The 17488-nt window shown below is 39.0% G+C and overlaps 1 protein-coding gene across 1 annotated transcript; it reads right to left on the bottom strand.

Annotated features, from left to right (window-relative positions):
* Positions 1–15020: 15020 nt before the first annotated feature.
* LOC110805523 (uncharacterized RING finger protein C57A7.09-like) lies at positions 15021–16115 on the bottom strand. The gene has a single exon (XM_022011141.2). It carries the CDS (start codon positions 15979–15981, stop codon positions 15256–15258), a length of 726 nt encoding a protein of 241 aa, XP_021866833.2. The 5' UTR covers positions 15982–16115; the 3' UTR covers positions 15021–15255.
* Between the last annotated feature and the right edge of the window lie 1373 nt (positions 16116–17488).

The following is a 17488-nucleotide window of genomic DNA, read 5'->3' as shown; positions in this document are numbered from 1 at the left end:
TAGTTCATATCTTTTGTTACTTTCAACAAGTAAGACTAGTTGTCTTAAATTGATTTAGAAATCAATCAACTTTCAAAATTCCATCAAAACAGAGATTTTGAAATCAATCAACTTTCAAAATTCCATCAAATCACAAACAATTCTTATCCTAAAGAGGGCAAAATTCTAGTACCCTATCCTTCTTCTGCGAATGGCGAAGGGGAAAGGGAACAAGAATAAGAATAACAGTAATGCTACTGTTCAGTCAATGGATGTTCTTGGCAAGGGTAAGAAGCCTGGTGAGCAGCGCACACCAAATTCACCAAAAACACCGGTGCAAGGTTTTACCCTAAATACGGAGAGTGGGAGTGCAATTTCGAAATTTGCACTTGATACACCAGCAGATGACAGTGTGTTATTATCTCCAAGTGCAGCGATGGAGAAGATTGTGCAAGGATCGAGGGCAAAAACGATAGAGGTCCTGCAGACTACTCCATGTGAAGAGGTAATTGCTCAAACCCACGTAAGTGCAGATGTGAATGTGGATAATATGGATGCTTATGATGATGATTTGATTGAAATTTGCGATAATGACATAAAAGATGAATTGGAATATTGGTCGTTAAGCGTGATCATGTGTATTTATGGAGCAAACCCTAGAATAGGTATGATTGATGGTTATGCACGGCGATTATGGGGCAATTTAAACGTTGACAAGATCATACCTATTAAGAAGAGTTTTTTTATGATTCGTTTCCTTAATAAGGAGACAATGCAAAAGGCCCTTGATGCTAAGTACCTACTGTTCGATAACAAACCTGTATTCATTAAAGAATGGCAGCATGATGGTATGGTGCTTGATGTTGAGGAATTTAAGAGGGTGCCAGTATGGGTGCAACTTCCAGCCCTTCCCCTGAGGTACTGGGGCTGCTTGTTAAAATTGCTAGGTAAGGTTGGTAAACCTTTACACCCAGATCAGGCTACTACTAATAGGGATCGAATTGCATATGCGAGAGTGCTAGTGGAAATGGATATTAATAAGGTGTTCCCCAAAAACATACAGTTCAAGAATGAAAAGGGTGTAGTGGTCAGTCAAGAACTAGAGTTTGAATGGAAGCCTCCTACTCAATGGGAGAATGATGGTCAAGGGCTACACAATGTGAAGCAGAAAAAGGTTTGGAGACCTATAAAGAAGGCAGTGGTAAGTCAAGAAGAAGAGACAACTCAACCAGAACAGCAGCCAACGAATGAGGGGGATGGTTTTGTCTTAGATAAGAAGACAATGTCAGCCAGGAGGAATCATAGCAATAGAGAGGAAGTGGGCACATCGAATATGTTTGGATTAATTCAAGCTGATGAACCGGTGATCGGTGTGGATGATATGGATGCAGGAGATCAAGAAATGAATGTGTTAGATGGACAATCTGTTCGTGATGAATGTAAGGGGGCTTAACAGCGCCCAAAAGCAGAAAGAGGTACAAAACCTCTTTCTTACGCAGCAGGCGGGCATTGTGTGTTTAATTGAAACCAAGTTGAAGTCTGCAAGTTTTGATATGGTTTATGCGAACTTGTTTCAACAGTGGTGTGTTACTTCGAATTTCCATACGCATAAAGGTGGTAGAATTCTGGTGGCGTGGGTAGAACAGAACTTTGGTGTGAATATAGTCCATGTTTCGGATCAAATTATCCATGTCGAGGTGTATAATAAGGTCTACAAGAAAGCTTTTCAGTTATCGGTGGTGTACGGTCATAATGACAATGCTAGCAGGTTGGCTATGTGGAGGGATTTGGAGAGAATTGGTGCAAATATGGTGATGCCGTGGATAGTAGTTGGTGATTTCAACAGTCCACTACATTATGATGATAGAGTGGGGAGCACTGTGAGTTATGCTGAGATTAGAGACTTTCAACAAATGGTAAATAAGTGTAACTTGGTAGATTTAGCTTGCACGGGGCCTCGGTATACTTGGAACAACAAGCAATTGGGGAGCAGCCGTGTTCTTAGCAAGATTGATAGGAGTTTAATTAATGATGTTTGGATTGAGAATTGGCCTAATTCGATTGTTCATTTCTTACCTGAGGGCTGGTTTGATCATAGTCCCATGGTTATCCGTTTTGACAAGCAGTGTGGTAAGGGGAGGGCTTCTTTTAAATTTTTTGATATGTGGACCTCTCATCCAGAGTATTTGGACACTGTGAAGCAGGCATGGAACATTGAAGTGACTGGAGTTCCTATGTTCAAAGTGGTTAGGAAGCTAAAATCATGCAAATATCACTTGAAGAACTTGAATAAGCAGCATTATGATAAGATTGCTGATAAACATGCAAGGGCTAGGGGGGATTTGGAGGACATCCAACAGCTACTACACAGGTGGCCTGCTGATCCCATTGTTGCTTCTTATGAAAGATACGTGGCTGAGCAATTTAAAGAGGCTAACAAGGCCTATGGGAGTTATCTTGCACAAAAGGCTAAGGTGAAGTGGCTGAAGGAGGGAGATGAAAACACATCCTTTTTCCATAAGATTATTAAAGTGCGGCAACACCAACAGAAGATTTTGCAAGTTAATGCAATGGATGGTACTGTAAGATCCACTCCTGATGAGGTTGTTGATGCATTTCAACAATTCTATGTGCAGCTGCTTGGTTCCACATCTACTGAGAGGCAGAATATTCAACCGGATATTATCAAGATGGGGCCCACTGTTAATGATGAGCAAGCTAATTTGCTATTACAGGCTTTCTCGGATGATGAGATAAAAGGTGCCATGTTCTCTATTCCCAATTTCAAAGCTCCGGGACCGGATGGGTTTAACTCTACCTTCTTCAAGACAGCTTGGGGTGAAATTGGAGGTGAGGTATGTACGGCTATCAGAGATTTCTTTTCTTCTGGAAAAATGTTGAAGGAATTGAACTGCACCAAAATCACGTTAATTCCTAAGGTGAGTCACCCTACTTCTGTGACTGAATTCAGACCTATAGCTTGTTGTAACACATTGTATAAATGCATTACCAAGCTTATTTGTATGAGACTGAAGAGAGTGTTACCTCAGATTATCTCCCCTAACCAATCTGGTTTCATTGAAGGTCGGCAAATTGTTCACAATGTTAGTATCCTTCAGGATTTGGTAGGTGTGTATAATAGGAAATCCGCTCCTCCTGGATGTCTTCTGAAAGTGGACATTAGGAAAGCATATGATTCTGTGCATTGGGAGTTTTTGAAAGAGATGTTAAAGGAGCTGAATTTTCCTAATAGGTTTATAGACTGGATAATGGCCTGTGTTACTACTCCCTCCTATTCTCTTTGTATTAATGGCTCTACCAAGGGTTTCTTTCATGGTAAGCAAGGACTAAGACAGGGGGATCCGATGTCTCCATTGCTTTTTGTGATTTGTATGGAGTACCTGTCTAGACTCTTGCAGTATGCTAGCTGTCAACAGGGGTACCAGTTTCACTACAGGTGCAAAGGTGTGAGGCTCAATCACCTTGTGTTTGCTGATGATTTAATCTTGTTCTCCAGAGGGGATGAGTTCTCTATTATGCAAAATATGAGGGCTTTGGCAACTTTCGCTAAGGTTTCAGGTTTAGCAGCAAATTCTGGTAAATCTGCGCTCTATGTTTGTAATGTTCCTGATGAGATCAAAAGCAGTATTCTGGATAAAACAGGCTTCATGGAGGACAAATTGCCTTTTAGATATCTTGGGGTAAAGATTAGTGCCAAGAAGCTTTCGAAAGCTGATTGTGAATTCATGGCTGATAAGATTGGAGCCAGGATCAGGACCTGGGGGAGTAGGACGCTTTCTTATGCTGGGAGAGCTCAGTTGGTGAATTCTGTTTTGCTTAATCTTCATACTTATTGGGCCTCGATGTTTATTATCCCTAAAAAGGTGATAGATATGGTCATTGCTAGTTGCAGGAGCTATCTTTGGGCTGGTCAAGTAGGCTCGTCCAAGGCACTTTTAGCTTGGGACTGGGTGTGCAGACCAAAGAATGAAGGAGGTCTTGGTTTCAAAGAAAGTCATGCATGGAATCTGGCTCTTCTTGGAAAATACGTGTGGAGTATTGCGAAAAAGGAAGATAATATGTGGGTTCGTTGGATTAATCATGTATACTTAAAGCAACAAACTTGGATGAGCTATTGTCCTCCAGCCAATGCGAGTTGGTATTGGAAAACATTGTGCAAAGTGAAGGACCATTTCAGGTCTGGTTACTACCAGGACAGATGGGTCTTCAACCCCCGAGGTTATTCTGCTAAAACCGGATACCAGTGGCTTAGAGGAGAGAGGCCGAAAGTGGAGTGGGCATGCTGGGTTTGGAGTCGTTTTAACATTCCTAAAACCAGGTTCATATGTTGGCTCATTATGTGGAACAGGTTGCAAACAAAAGACAAACTTCATCGTTTTGGAGTGATTGATAATGATACCTGTCCTTTATGTAATCAGGAAGTGGAGAGTATTGATCATGTGTATTTCAGGTGCAACTACTCGCAAATGTGCTTGACTGAACTGTGCAATCAGCTGGGGATTCGTAGGAGTTTGGCGCAACTTCCTGATATGGACCAGTGGTTACGGAGGCCAGCTGAAGGAAGATTTAAGGTGGGAGTTATAAGGGCCTGCTTTACGGCACTCATGTACCAGATATGGATACAAAGAAATGAAGTAGTGTGGAAGAAGAAGCTAGGAAGACCTGAAGCTCTTATTCGTTTCATAAAGTGGCAATGTTATTGGAGGATCATGCAGATTCAGCCTAGAAAGATTAGTGTGAATAATCAACGGTGGTTTGATAAGTCTTTTAGAGATTTGAGTAATCAATGTTTGTAAGATGTTGCTGCATATGATTGAATTCCCCCTTTTTGAACCCTTCCTAGAAGGTGGCAATAGGGGAGAATTATGATGCTGGAGCAACGTCTTAGTGGTGAAGTTTTGTTTGTGTTCTGTTAGTTTTGTGGCATGTAGCTGTAATGTTTTGACATTTTTGGTTTGTTTAATATAATTCTAATTACCTTTCTCAAAAAAAAAAAAAACTTGTTGATATGGTCTAAGCAACAATGCCAAAGATTAGTGGAACTCAAATCAAGGGGTTGATTTGAACCTAGTAAAGTTTTTATTGTTAAAGAGTTGTTTGTTTTAATCAAGCATATTGACTCAACCCGTAAATGACCATTTCATTCAAATAAACAAACAAACAAACATGCATTGTTTTTGTTTTTCTTGAATGTGAGTCTTTCTGTGTTTGAAGCAGAAATTTAGGTATGCTGATTATGGAACAAAATAGCCATTAAGTTCCAGCCTTTGAAAGGTCTTAAAACAAACTAGATGACCCTACAACTAATGTAGCATTGCCATGCTTCATTTCCCACTTGTAGGTCATTAGTGTATCCTAGCTTCCATTGTTTGAGTTATTACCGAAGTAAGAACCTCAAGCGGTATATGATACCAAGGAAGTTTGATTGCTAGGTCACTTCTCTTTAAACATAAATTTATAGGTAGAAACGGAATCGTAAATTCCTTTCATTTGTTCCTCGTTTTCCTATTTCTTGTACCCTTTCTTATAGTCTTAAGAATTGAATTCTTTAGTGTTGACTTTTATACTTTGTTAGACATGTCCAATGTCACCAACAAGGTTCTTTCCATTTAATTTATGTTGAATATTAAGTTTCAACTAGATGATCTTACTAGAAGCTTCTAAAGTTCTCTAAGCATCGATCTATTCGAATGTCTAGGGACTAGACTCATTCGAGAATTAAATGGACAAAGATATTAGGTTGTTAACCATTGGTAAAGCTGAGCGTTTTAAGCTCAATGCTTTATGATCTCAAAACTACATTGTATTTTGAATTCACAAGCACCAATTGGTTTGCCATTCGATTTTGATGTTCGAAAACAACCATAAAAGTCGCTATAAGAAACGTACATTTTAAATTGCTCACTTTCTCTCATTTCCGTGAATCGTTCTTGGATTCACTACCAATCGAGGAAATTTACTGTTACCTTTCTAAAAGGATTTATTGCAGTGCAAGATATTTAATTATAAACAATAATTAAAACATACATTGAAGCATGCAAAGTCTAAACATTTATCATGAATAATAACTTGAAATTAAAGCAACCATGCAATTCAAACAAGTTATTAGCATTTTATTCGATTTTATTGTTCCGGCAGGTGTGAATAAAATGATTCCAAGATCCTAAAATCATTGAAGAACTAAGCACAGTTTGTCGACTTAATCCTAGAACATCTTAGGTAAGCAAAAGCCTTTTGCTAATAGTCTAGAAACTATTCTTGGTTGATAGGTACGTCTAAGAACTTATTAGGTAAACCTATCGATTTTGCCACGACATAAAAGGACTCCTTACTTATATCGTTGAGTTTCACCAAAACTAACATGTACTCACAATTATTTGTGTACCTTGCCCCTTTAGGACCAATAAGTAACACCTCGCTGAGCGAAAACTATTACTAGATTGATGTAAAGGATATCCAAGCAAGTGTATATTTTGGCATGGCACCTTTTAACTCAATTTTTTTTAAGTTTGGAACTTAAGGCTCTTACTATGTTGGTTAGATTTTAAGTGAACTAAAATCCTTAATCATGCAACATAATCAAGCCATAATCTTATGCATAATTAAGACATATTTAAAGCAATAAATAACTTAAAGCATGCATAAGATAAAGGTGATCTAGTATGGCCCGACTTCATCTTGAAGCTTTGACTTCAAAGTCCGTCTTGAAAATCTCCGTGGGAGGCACCATTTTCTTCAAATAGGATAAGCTATAATTAAAACTAATTACAACTATTTGATGGTACGCAGACCATATTTGAATTAAAAAACAACTTTGGTACTTTAGACCAATTACATTCAAATTAATGGTACGCAGACCATATTTTCTATCCTATTTGGGCCATACTAGTCCCTTCATAACCTGCAAAACAGTACATATACAATATATACCATTCACCCATTCATTATCATGAATGGCCCACATAGCTGGTTAGTAAAACACATTATGCATCACTTAAACATTTGCAGCAATTAATCAAGGGCACCAATAATCTACCAATTATTCAGTCCTTATTAATTCTAATCAAGTTGTTTTAACCTTAAGGATTTGTAGACCTAATCAAGAGTTTATGACTAAAAGGGCTCCCACTTAAACCAATAAATTCATATGCTTTACTAATTTTAAACATAAAAATGTATTTCTAGTCTAACCGGAAACATACAAATTTAATTAAAATTTAAAGCTCATATAAATTTATAATTGAATCCAAAAAGTTTAATTTAATTTCAGTCGTATTTAAATTAATTCATGATTTTAATTTTAGTAAAATAATTAGAATAAATAATATTTATTATAATTACAATATTCAAAATTAAAATCCTAGAAAATAATTTAAATTATTAATTTTAAAATTAATTAAAATTACGTAAACTGAAAAATTTAAACATTCAAGACGATCTAATCGTAACGCAAACACCCTACGCATCGTACGCCCATGGGCCGCACGCACACAGCCATCGCTGGCCATGTGCGCGCAGCCCATGCGCTCGTCGCATAGCTGCTGCATCTACCATCGCAAGCCATCGCACGCTATGGTGCTTGCTGCGCGCGCGCCAGCGCTCGACGCACGCGAGCCATCGCTCGCTGTGGGCGCGAGCCATTGCTCGCTGTGCGCGCGAGCCATCGCTCGCTGTGCGCGCGAGCCATTGCTCGATGTGCGCGCGAGCCATCGCTCGCTGTGCGCGCGAGCCATCGCTTGCTGTGCGCGCGAGCAATTGCGCGCGATTAATCGCTGGGCGCAGCGCTCCTGGCACGCGAGCTTGCGCTCGCTGCGCGCGAGGCTGCGCGCGCTTGCGCGAGGCAGTGCGCGTCGTGGCGCAGCTCGCTTGCTGCCCACACGCGACTGCCATGGCTCGCCTTTCGCCCATGCCCATTCGTCCATAGCTCGTGGCCCACGACACAAGGCAGGGCTGCTGCCTTGTGCTCGTGCACCATGCCTTGCTCATTGCATTCGTGCCGCACGGGCGACGAGCTCCCTTGCTCGTCGTCGCATGCCCGCACTATACAACACCCCTTAAGGGTAACACGAAGCGTCCATTGCTTTGTGCGTGCAAGTTATATGAACGAATCGCATAAAAATTTAAAATTTATATTTAAAATTAATGACAAATTAATAAATAATATTAATTTCATAATTTTAGGGCGAAAAATCGAAAATTTATTATTCAATTGATTTCCGATTGTCTTGGATTCAAGTCTAGGTCATAAAAATATAAAATTTATCATAAATTTACAATTTTTATGGTGGTTTTTAATCATAGGTTTCTAATTAAATTATAATTAATTATGAAAATCAAATTAATTCTAAATTATTATAATTTTCAACAAATTAATCATAATTACAAATTAGATTGCATAATTAACAAGGCTAGGCATTCAAACTTGTTAAACATATACAGTAGGTCAATCAAAAATTCAAGATTTATCAACAAGAATCGCAAATATTTAATTTAACATCTTAAATTTACGAAATTTTGCATTCGAAAAACTAAAACCTTCGAAAACTCATAGTTAGGCTTCGAATTTGAGAATTCTGGGTTCGGCAGAAAAATATTAATTTTGTCAAAATTTTAGAATGCCTTTTACATGCGGAATTGACTCAAAAATCACTCGATTTGGATGAGTAACGAAGAAACTGCCGAAAAACTGCGTACGTATAATTAAATAAACGCAATTTGCAATTAATTAACAATTACGAAAATTAATCACCCCTTTTAATTCTTGCAAATTTGTAATATTTAACCATGTTCATGCAATTTAGATTATGAAAATAATAAGGGGCTCGTGATACCACTGTTAGGTTATGATACATATGATAATACATAAATCATGCGGAAACAACCATTAAGCCAGGAATGCATATTATTTACACATAATCATATAGCATAATTTAGATGCATACTCTTTGTTGCGTGCCTTCCCTAGCTGCGCCCGAACCGAACAAGAACAAGTCTTTAGGACTCCAAGTGTCGTCCCTCCGTAGATAGTCCACAGCACGTCCGGATCCGCCTTAAGATTGACCAACTAGAATCGCCCTTAAGGTACTAGAATTTTCGGCACTCTTAGGTAAGAAATATGGCTGAATTTTTCTCTCAAAACTCACTTTGAATACTTTTAAACTCGTCATAAATTGTGAACCCAGGCCACATATTTATAGGGGTATGGAAAGGGAATTGGAATCCTATTCAGATACAAATTAATTAAACCTAGAATCCTACAAGAACTCTAATTAATTAATTTATCAAATAGAATTAGGGATTTAATCATTAACCGAACTCTGCATGCTTTAGGAATCGTGCATGAACACAAACACTTACGCACACACACACGGCAGCCACGATGGGCCGCCCATGCGCGTGCATGCGAGCAGCAGCCCACGCAGCGAGGCCTACGCGAGCTACAAGCCCGCGTAGCTCCTGCGCGCGCTGCCACGGCCTGCTGGGCCTGGCCTTGCGCTGGGCCTGGCGTGGCCTTGGCTGTTCGTGTGGCGCGCTTGGCTTGCTGGGCGATGGCCTGGCTTCGTGCTGGGCCCTCGTCCGGCAGGCCTCGTCCGATGCTTATTCGTACGATACGCTTCCGATTAAATTTCCGATTCCGGAATTCATTTCCGATACGAACAATATTTAATATTTCCGATTCCGGAATTAATTTCCGTTTCGAACAAATATTTAATATTTCCGTTTCCGGAATTATTTTCCGATTCCGATAATATTTCCGATTATGACAATATTTCCGTTTCCGGCAATATTTCCGATTCTGGCAATATTTCCATTTCCGATAATATTTTCCGATACGTACCATGTTTCCGTTTCCGGCAACATCTACGACTTGGATAATATTTATATTTCCGATACGATCCATATTTCCGTTTCCGGTAATATCATCGTTTCCGGAGTATTCATTTCTTGCCTGTGACGATCTCAGCTCCCTCTGAAACCAAGATCCGTCGATTCCGAATATTCATAGATGGAGTATTTAATGCCATTAAATACTTGATCCGTTTACGTACTATTTGTGTGACCTTACGGGTTCAGTCAAGAGTAAGCTGTGGATTAATATCATTAATTCCACTTGAACTGAAGCGGCCTCTAGCTAGGCATTCAGCTCACTTGATCTTACTGAATTATTAACTTGTTAATTAATACTGAACCGCATTTATTAGACTTATCATAGAATGCATACTTGGACCAAGGGCATTATTTCCTTCAAAAACAATATGACCAAATTTTGTCAAAGGTTAGAATATAAACTAGGCTATTCATATCATTATAAATCCAAAATTTTGTAGCAAACCCAAAACATGATTTCATATATCACCTACATTCATTTCATAGCCTAAATTCATTTCATAACCTACACAAACCATCTCATAAAACTACACAAACCCAAAACTTCATTTCATAACTTTTAATTCAACAAAACCTTAATGTAATAAACAACTAAAATTCAACAAAACCTAAATCCTAAAATGTACCCAATTAAAATATAATTCAACTAAAATTCAACAAAACCTACAACTAAAATTCATCAAAACCTAAATCCTAAAATGTACCCAAGTAAAATTCAACAAATAATATCAACCATTAAAATTCAATTATAATGCATAATTAAAATTCAATTATAATGTCCACAATTAAAATTCAATTATAATGTCCACAATTAAAATTAAAATGCACAATTAAAATTCAATAAATATCAAAATTAAAATCCAATACCTAAGAGAGGAGAGATGACAATGAACAAGGGAGGCTGAGTGGGTGGCGGCGTGGGCGGCTGCCGTGCCGTGGACGAATTCCTTGGCCGTGGGCGGCGGCTCTAAAAAGGGAACAAGCAGTACGTGAAACGCGCAGTGAGGCGAAGCAGTGAATTAAGTAGCGAAGGAACGACCGTCACGAAGGAACGGTCGGCGAGACGGAAGGCGGTGAAGCAACGACGACAGTGCCGCCGGTGAGAACGAAGCAGCTAGTGTTGGTGTTGGTGGTGGTTTCGTTTGGGAGGGCGCAGTGTTTGTCGAGCAATAACCTAAGTCAGAATGAATTCCTAAGCAATTAAGGTAGAGCGCGAATTCGAAAAAAAAAAAATTCAAAACCCAGTGCGTCGCATATTTACAAATATGCGTGGCAAATGACTCTAGGAGCATCCTAGAGTCATTTGCGTCGCAGATTAGTAAATCTGCGACGCAATGGATTGAGTAAATTGCGTCGCAGTTTTACTAATCTGCGACGCAAATGACTCTGGGGGGCATCCTAGAGTCATTTGCCTTGCAGTCACATGTTCAGAATGGCGTGGCAAATGCGGGGATGCAAATAAGCCTTTTTCCACTAGTGGTAGGGCCAAGTAACGGCCGCCTCACCGTCGCCCAAGAAGTTTGGGGGCAAGGAAATAATCGTATCCTCGACAGCGCTCTTCTCGGCCGGACACTTCTTGGCCGACCCGGCAGACACACCACCAACAGCAACAGCAGTAGGCGACGGCGCCTTGAACGGTTTCGGAGGCGACGACGAAGCAATGGGATGAAAACCTTCACCACCTATGACGACGGGCGTGTCAGGCGACGCCCCTATCTTAGAATGGCGAAAGACGACGGACATGGCCCGACTGCCGGACGCAGCAGACGAACCCTGCCCACCAGCGGCAGCCGTCGACCTCAGACGCTTCCTCGCCCTCTCCATCACTTCACTCTGCGACATCCGCAACACTGGCCTACTCGACAACGTGTGCTCTTCAAAACAAAAACATAACACCATAAAACACAAGTCCCCAAACACGTAACCAAATAGACAAAAATAAAATGATAACATACAAACCTGAAATATCATCCATATCTTCTTCCTCCTCAGCAGACGACGAATTCGCTACCACCTCCTCAACCAAATCCAATCTCTTACGATGACGAACCAAGGGAGCTACCTCCTCTTCTACCTCCTCTTCCGCACCTTCGACGTCGTCAAGACAAGCCTCCTCCTGCCCGTCTAGGAAACCACCGTCTCGACTAAACGATCTAGCCTCGATAGAATAACTTAGAAACTTTTGATATTTGTCGATCAAGTCAGCGTTCAACTCAGCCAGCGACGGCGCCTTGACAACTGTAAAACAAAACCAAGTAACGCGATGTTCAGTAAAACAACGAGAAACCAAAATAAAAACCACGTTTACCTTCCATCGTCCACCTTTCAACCAAAAATTTCCCTTTCTCTCCCAAAGAATCCTTGTTCACATAGACAAACCGACTCTGCCAACCCCTGTCGTTCACAGCTAAGCCAACACCTAAATTCTTCTTCCCCTTCTTCGTGACTAGTGTATACCTACAACACTCCTTCAGCGCCAGATCATACGATTACATCAAGTCGGACAAATCAAAGGGCACTTGCCAGTCTGCAGTAACCCCTTGCACCACCGCGAAAACCCGCCAGATCTGGGGCATTAACTGGCCCGGACTCAAGTGAAAAACTTCGATAAAAGACCTAGCTAACGGAGTAAAAGGAAATTTGAAACCAATTGTGAACGGGTACTCGTACATAACCACGTACCCCTCCGGACAGTCGGGAGCTTCTTCATCTGGATCTGGAATCTTCACCTCCGCTGACGGCGGCAAGCCAGCAAGCTCAACAAACGCCGCCGGGTCCGACACGGTAGAATATATCGGTTTAAGGGAATTAACCCGAACAGATCCCGACTCCCCCTTCCCTTTAGCTACAGTCGACTTAGATCTAACCATCTTACTTATGAAATTCTACAGGAAAATCGAAAAAAATAAGTGAACTTTACCTGAATTCGGACGAACTCAGTGCGAAAACCGAATTTCTCTTTCTCCTTTTCTCTCTCTTGTTTTCAGATCTGTAAAGTTTCGAAAAACTCTGTGTGAAGAGCTTTATTGCATGTCGTAGATCCGTATTTATTATTCTGGAATGTTGAACGGTTTTTGTCCCACGAACTAAGCAGTTGCAGTCGGTTTATTTTTTGAAATTGAATTGTTTCTTTTGCTCTGTGTGACCCCGCAAATTCACAATTGGGGGCAAACTGTTATCCCACTTTTCGGACTAACGACATAACTGCTTTGATGTTTGATCATGCCGTGTCACCCAGGTACTGTCGTGTCGTAGATAACGTCGCACCAAGCAGACGCGTCAAATAATAAGATAAGCGACGAGGCAGAGGCGACGCAGGGCCAGTGACGAAGTACTAGCAACGAGGAAGTAACGACGACCGACAAACAAACGGGCGGAGATAGGTCAAAAACCAAGCCCAAAGCCCAAAGTAGACAGCGCCGTTATAAGGGTAGAAGGAGTCCAAGGGTTGACCAAAGAATAAGGAATTCGTTGGAGACTGGAGAGGATAATGGGCAATGACCCATAGGAAATCCCGACCTTGTAGGGATTCTCTCAACAAACAAAGCCGTTGTGTCCGACGTATAAAAGGAGAAAGATAGCATATCAGAAGACAAGTTAACTCAAGCACTCAAACTCTCAAGCTATCAAGCGCTCATATAATTCTTGTATTTGCTCTTTAATTCCTTATATTGATCCTTAGAAAAATACGTAAACAATCAGATAGAATACTTAGTGGATTGATAGCCTCATAGCTATCCGCGGTTTTTTACCTTATTCCTGGGTTTTCCGCGTCACCACTTCTCTGTGTCGTGTCTCTCTTGTCTCTCTTTATTTGATTCTTGCTTAGTTAGTGTCGGCCCGAGCAAAAGGTGGCCCCAAGACGAAATTTGGCATAAACAGTTTACCAATTATTTGTTGGTTCAGTGCTGACTGGGGCTAAACTTGATAGGGAGGACTCGTATTCGATCCCCCGCAACAACAATTGGGAGGGGATTGAAAGCTATCCGGCTATCCACCCAAAACTCATTCCGAATCCGGATTAATCCTAAAGGTGAACCGGGTGGTAACCAAAAAAATAAAAAATCCTTAGTCTACTATTCTACATTTCTACGGAGTACTTAATAGTGAATACATATCCTTTGTCTTGGGCCTCATTAGTACCCTACTAGGCCAACTGGCCAAGACTTCCTACATATCATTCGTCAGAATATCAACATTTTTTTTATGGATTAGGGAATCAGTTGGTCCAAATGTCTAATTAGACATTCTTTCTTGTCCAATTCCACTTATTTTAACCCTGGTTCGAATTAAGCTTGATTTCCACTAGATTATGCATACATTTAGGGTTGAACCCTGCTGGTAGACTATAAATATTATAGAGTAGTTATGAACTTAAACTTATTTTAACAAGCACACTATAAGTAGATTATAGCGAAACTACCTACTAATAATTTCTAGTTTGTTTAATTTTTGTTGGTGAATGTCTATGTATATATGCTTATATAGGTGTGTACTGTGTACAGCAAGGAATATACGGCAAAATACTGATGTTGATTCCGTTACGTGGGATCCAACACCAACTACGTGCAAGTCAAACCAATCCAAGAAAATTGTTAACAAGAATTGGTGGTAATATAATTATTATAGTTAATTGTTAATTTTGTTAGATCAAATTATTGTAATAATTAATCGAGGAATCAATATTTACAATGTAGTAAATGATCATATTTTTAAGAAAATCGGCTTCAATACAATTTTTTTGGGTGATGATAAAGGTCGCAAGTTGCGACAACATTTAGTTGTCGCAATCTTACGTGTCGCAGTTTAATTGGTACATATAGGCGACACGTAAGCTATGAGTCAGAATAATATTTTTACTATCAATTCAATATTTTCACTATGAAAATATGTAAATAAGGTATTCGATATAAATAAGAAAATAAATTAGAATATTAAGATTTTCCTAGTTTTTTTTGAAACATTTAAAGTAGGATATATAAATTAAATATTTTATTTTCCAATTTAAATAATGACACATAAGCATGTCATGTCAACGCATGTTGCGACCTTTATCATTTTCGATATTTTTTTTGAAATTTCATCTATCAATTATACGTGTTATTCATTAACAATGTGTTTGGGAATTGGGCAAAAGAAAAATTAGATTTGATTAAGAAGTGGCCGGGATAATGTACTTGCAATATAAATTGGGAGTATAAGAAATCAAACCTTCCCCGAACAAATACCTAAAGAGGGGCTTTCATAAAACAAAACATGCCACCTCAAGTCTGAAGCTACTTAATTAAGAGAAGAAAACCATTGTTAACTAATACTAATATTCTTACATTAACAAGACTTATAACGTACCTAATACATGTAGTTAATTCAAGCATCAGCCGCAGGCAAGTGGAATCGACAAATCGGGCAAAAACGAGCATTGTGAAGCCACTGATCAATACAAGCCTCATGAAACTCATGTTTACAAGGCATTGTTTTCTTAATTAGTGGTCCCTCTGTTTTGTTATTCTTGAATTCTTCAAGACAAATTACACAAATTGTATCCTCATTACCTTGTATGATTGACCTCTTTAACGCCTCAATAGACTCCTTACTTGCTGGTGTAGACCTCCTCCTCCTCCTCGCCGCCTCGTACTCCTCCAACGACTCTCTCTCCCTCCACGCCGTCAACACCACCTCATCATAATGTCTCAAAACACGACTCCGACGAGTCACTGCAATCAAAGGTGGTAATACTAATACACGGCAGTTATCAATTTTACCTGATTCCAATTCGCCACACTTTCTCTCAACTTTTTTCCGTTGAGACTGCAAAAGTTGGAGGATGCGATCATAACTGTAGCCCAAGGAAATAAAGTAATCCACAATTTCATGGTGGCAATTTCGACAATAAGGGTTATATGTGCGGGTTATAGTTCCGTGGCCGGACTGACGATATTCTGTGATTAAAGGTTCGTCGAGATCGAGGTCGAGGCCGTTAACTTGATGAAAGATCAATCGTTCAAACATATGGTGGATCAATTGGACTTCAAGTTTCGGAAGCAAGGTATTATTGTCGCGGTTGTGCGGGCAGGGAATCAATACCACAGCCATTGAAGAATTCAAGATCAAACGTTTCTGCTGGTTTAGTTTAATTGACAAGAGAAATTTGCTAAAAGGTTTGTAAAATCGTCTGGGGTTTGGCTGCTTTAATATAGAGTTTAGACTCTTTAGACAGGGAAACCGGGTTTAAATACAAACATTAACGTAAGCCCCAAGTACATTACCACTTTCCTTTTTTTTTTTTGGTTTGTTTTGAAACTACCACTTCCCTAATTTGAGTAACCTCTTTTTCGCATTTTAACAAATAAATATTCCCTCAATTTCCAACTTCAAGGAGGCTATAATATACGGTCATACGGAGTACATTAGTGAATTAATTTAATGAGTGCCTCCAACGATGCCACTTTCAATTTGTTAGACTAGTATTCTATGCACGCATTGCGTGCAGATATTTTTAAAAATGTGATTTGATATATACGCAAGTAAGTTCTAATGTTCTATAATTTTTTTAACAATTTTTATAAGTGTATTATCGATATCTTATTTGGACACCTAAATGCTAAGTTATTAAACTAAAGTTTGATCATAATGAACTAAAATAATACTTCCATGTCTTTCTTCTCTAATTTATTATTTAAAACATAGTCCTATATACACACTAACACACTACACATTCTTAAAAGTATGTACATTTTCTAAACCATGTAAGCAAATTTATTTAAAACTAAAGAAAAAAACATACATATTTATATGTAAATCTATTTAGGATTAATGAAATAACAAGTTAACTAAAATAAACTTAAAAGATTGTGTTTTTTACTTGTTCCTTTTTTTTTTGCGTTTGTTTGCCGCAAAGTGCTTGTATAACCATATAAAATTAGGGTATGATTAAGAATAAGACTAAGTTTGATTTTGTAATAAAAAAAATGTAAGATTGAAGGGATGGATTCCAACTTTTCAACTGCCTTAATAATTGCTTTCATGTGTGCTATAAGAATTAAAATAAATTGTTGTTGACTTTTGGTTGTCACGTGCATGGGAAAATTTGGTAATATTAATCCAACCTTTGGCCGATTTTCTTTTATTAATCCCACCTACGACATATTTTTTAATAATCCCACCTTTACTACCCGACGACTTTTATTGGGCTTAAGTGGCCGGTAATCGGTGAAAAAGTCAACGAGATGGTGATGAATTGATGATGATGACTGAATATATCAAGAGAGAGTACTGCCATGTAGAGAAATAATGCCGCTTACAACAGTTTTATGACCTGTTGGGCCCAATAAAAGTTGTTGGGTAATAAAGGTGGGATTATTAAAAAATATGTCGTAGGTGGGCTTAATAAAAGAAAATCGGTCAAAGGTTGGATTAATATTACCAAATTTTCCTAAATTTTATTTTTTACAATATGATATTAATTATCAGTTTTTAGAATTATTATAATTAATTAAATTAAAATTTATTAAAGATATTATAGTCTATTTCATAGGGGACAACAAAAGGCCATTTACTAAAATGACCTCATAAACTCCCTTATAAAATAGAGATATATATC

This window comes from Spinacia oleracea, chromosome 5 (assembly GCF_020520425.1).
Source record: "Spinacia oleracea cultivar Varoflay chromosome 5, BTI_SOV_V1, whole genome shotgun sequence".
Taxonomy (NCBI): Eukaryota; Viridiplantae; Streptophyta; class Magnoliopsida; order Caryophyllales; family Amaranthaceae; genus Spinacia; species Spinacia oleracea.
The sequence above is the reverse complement of the archived record's forward strand: the minus strand, read 5'-3'. Positions and strand labels throughout refer to the sequence as shown.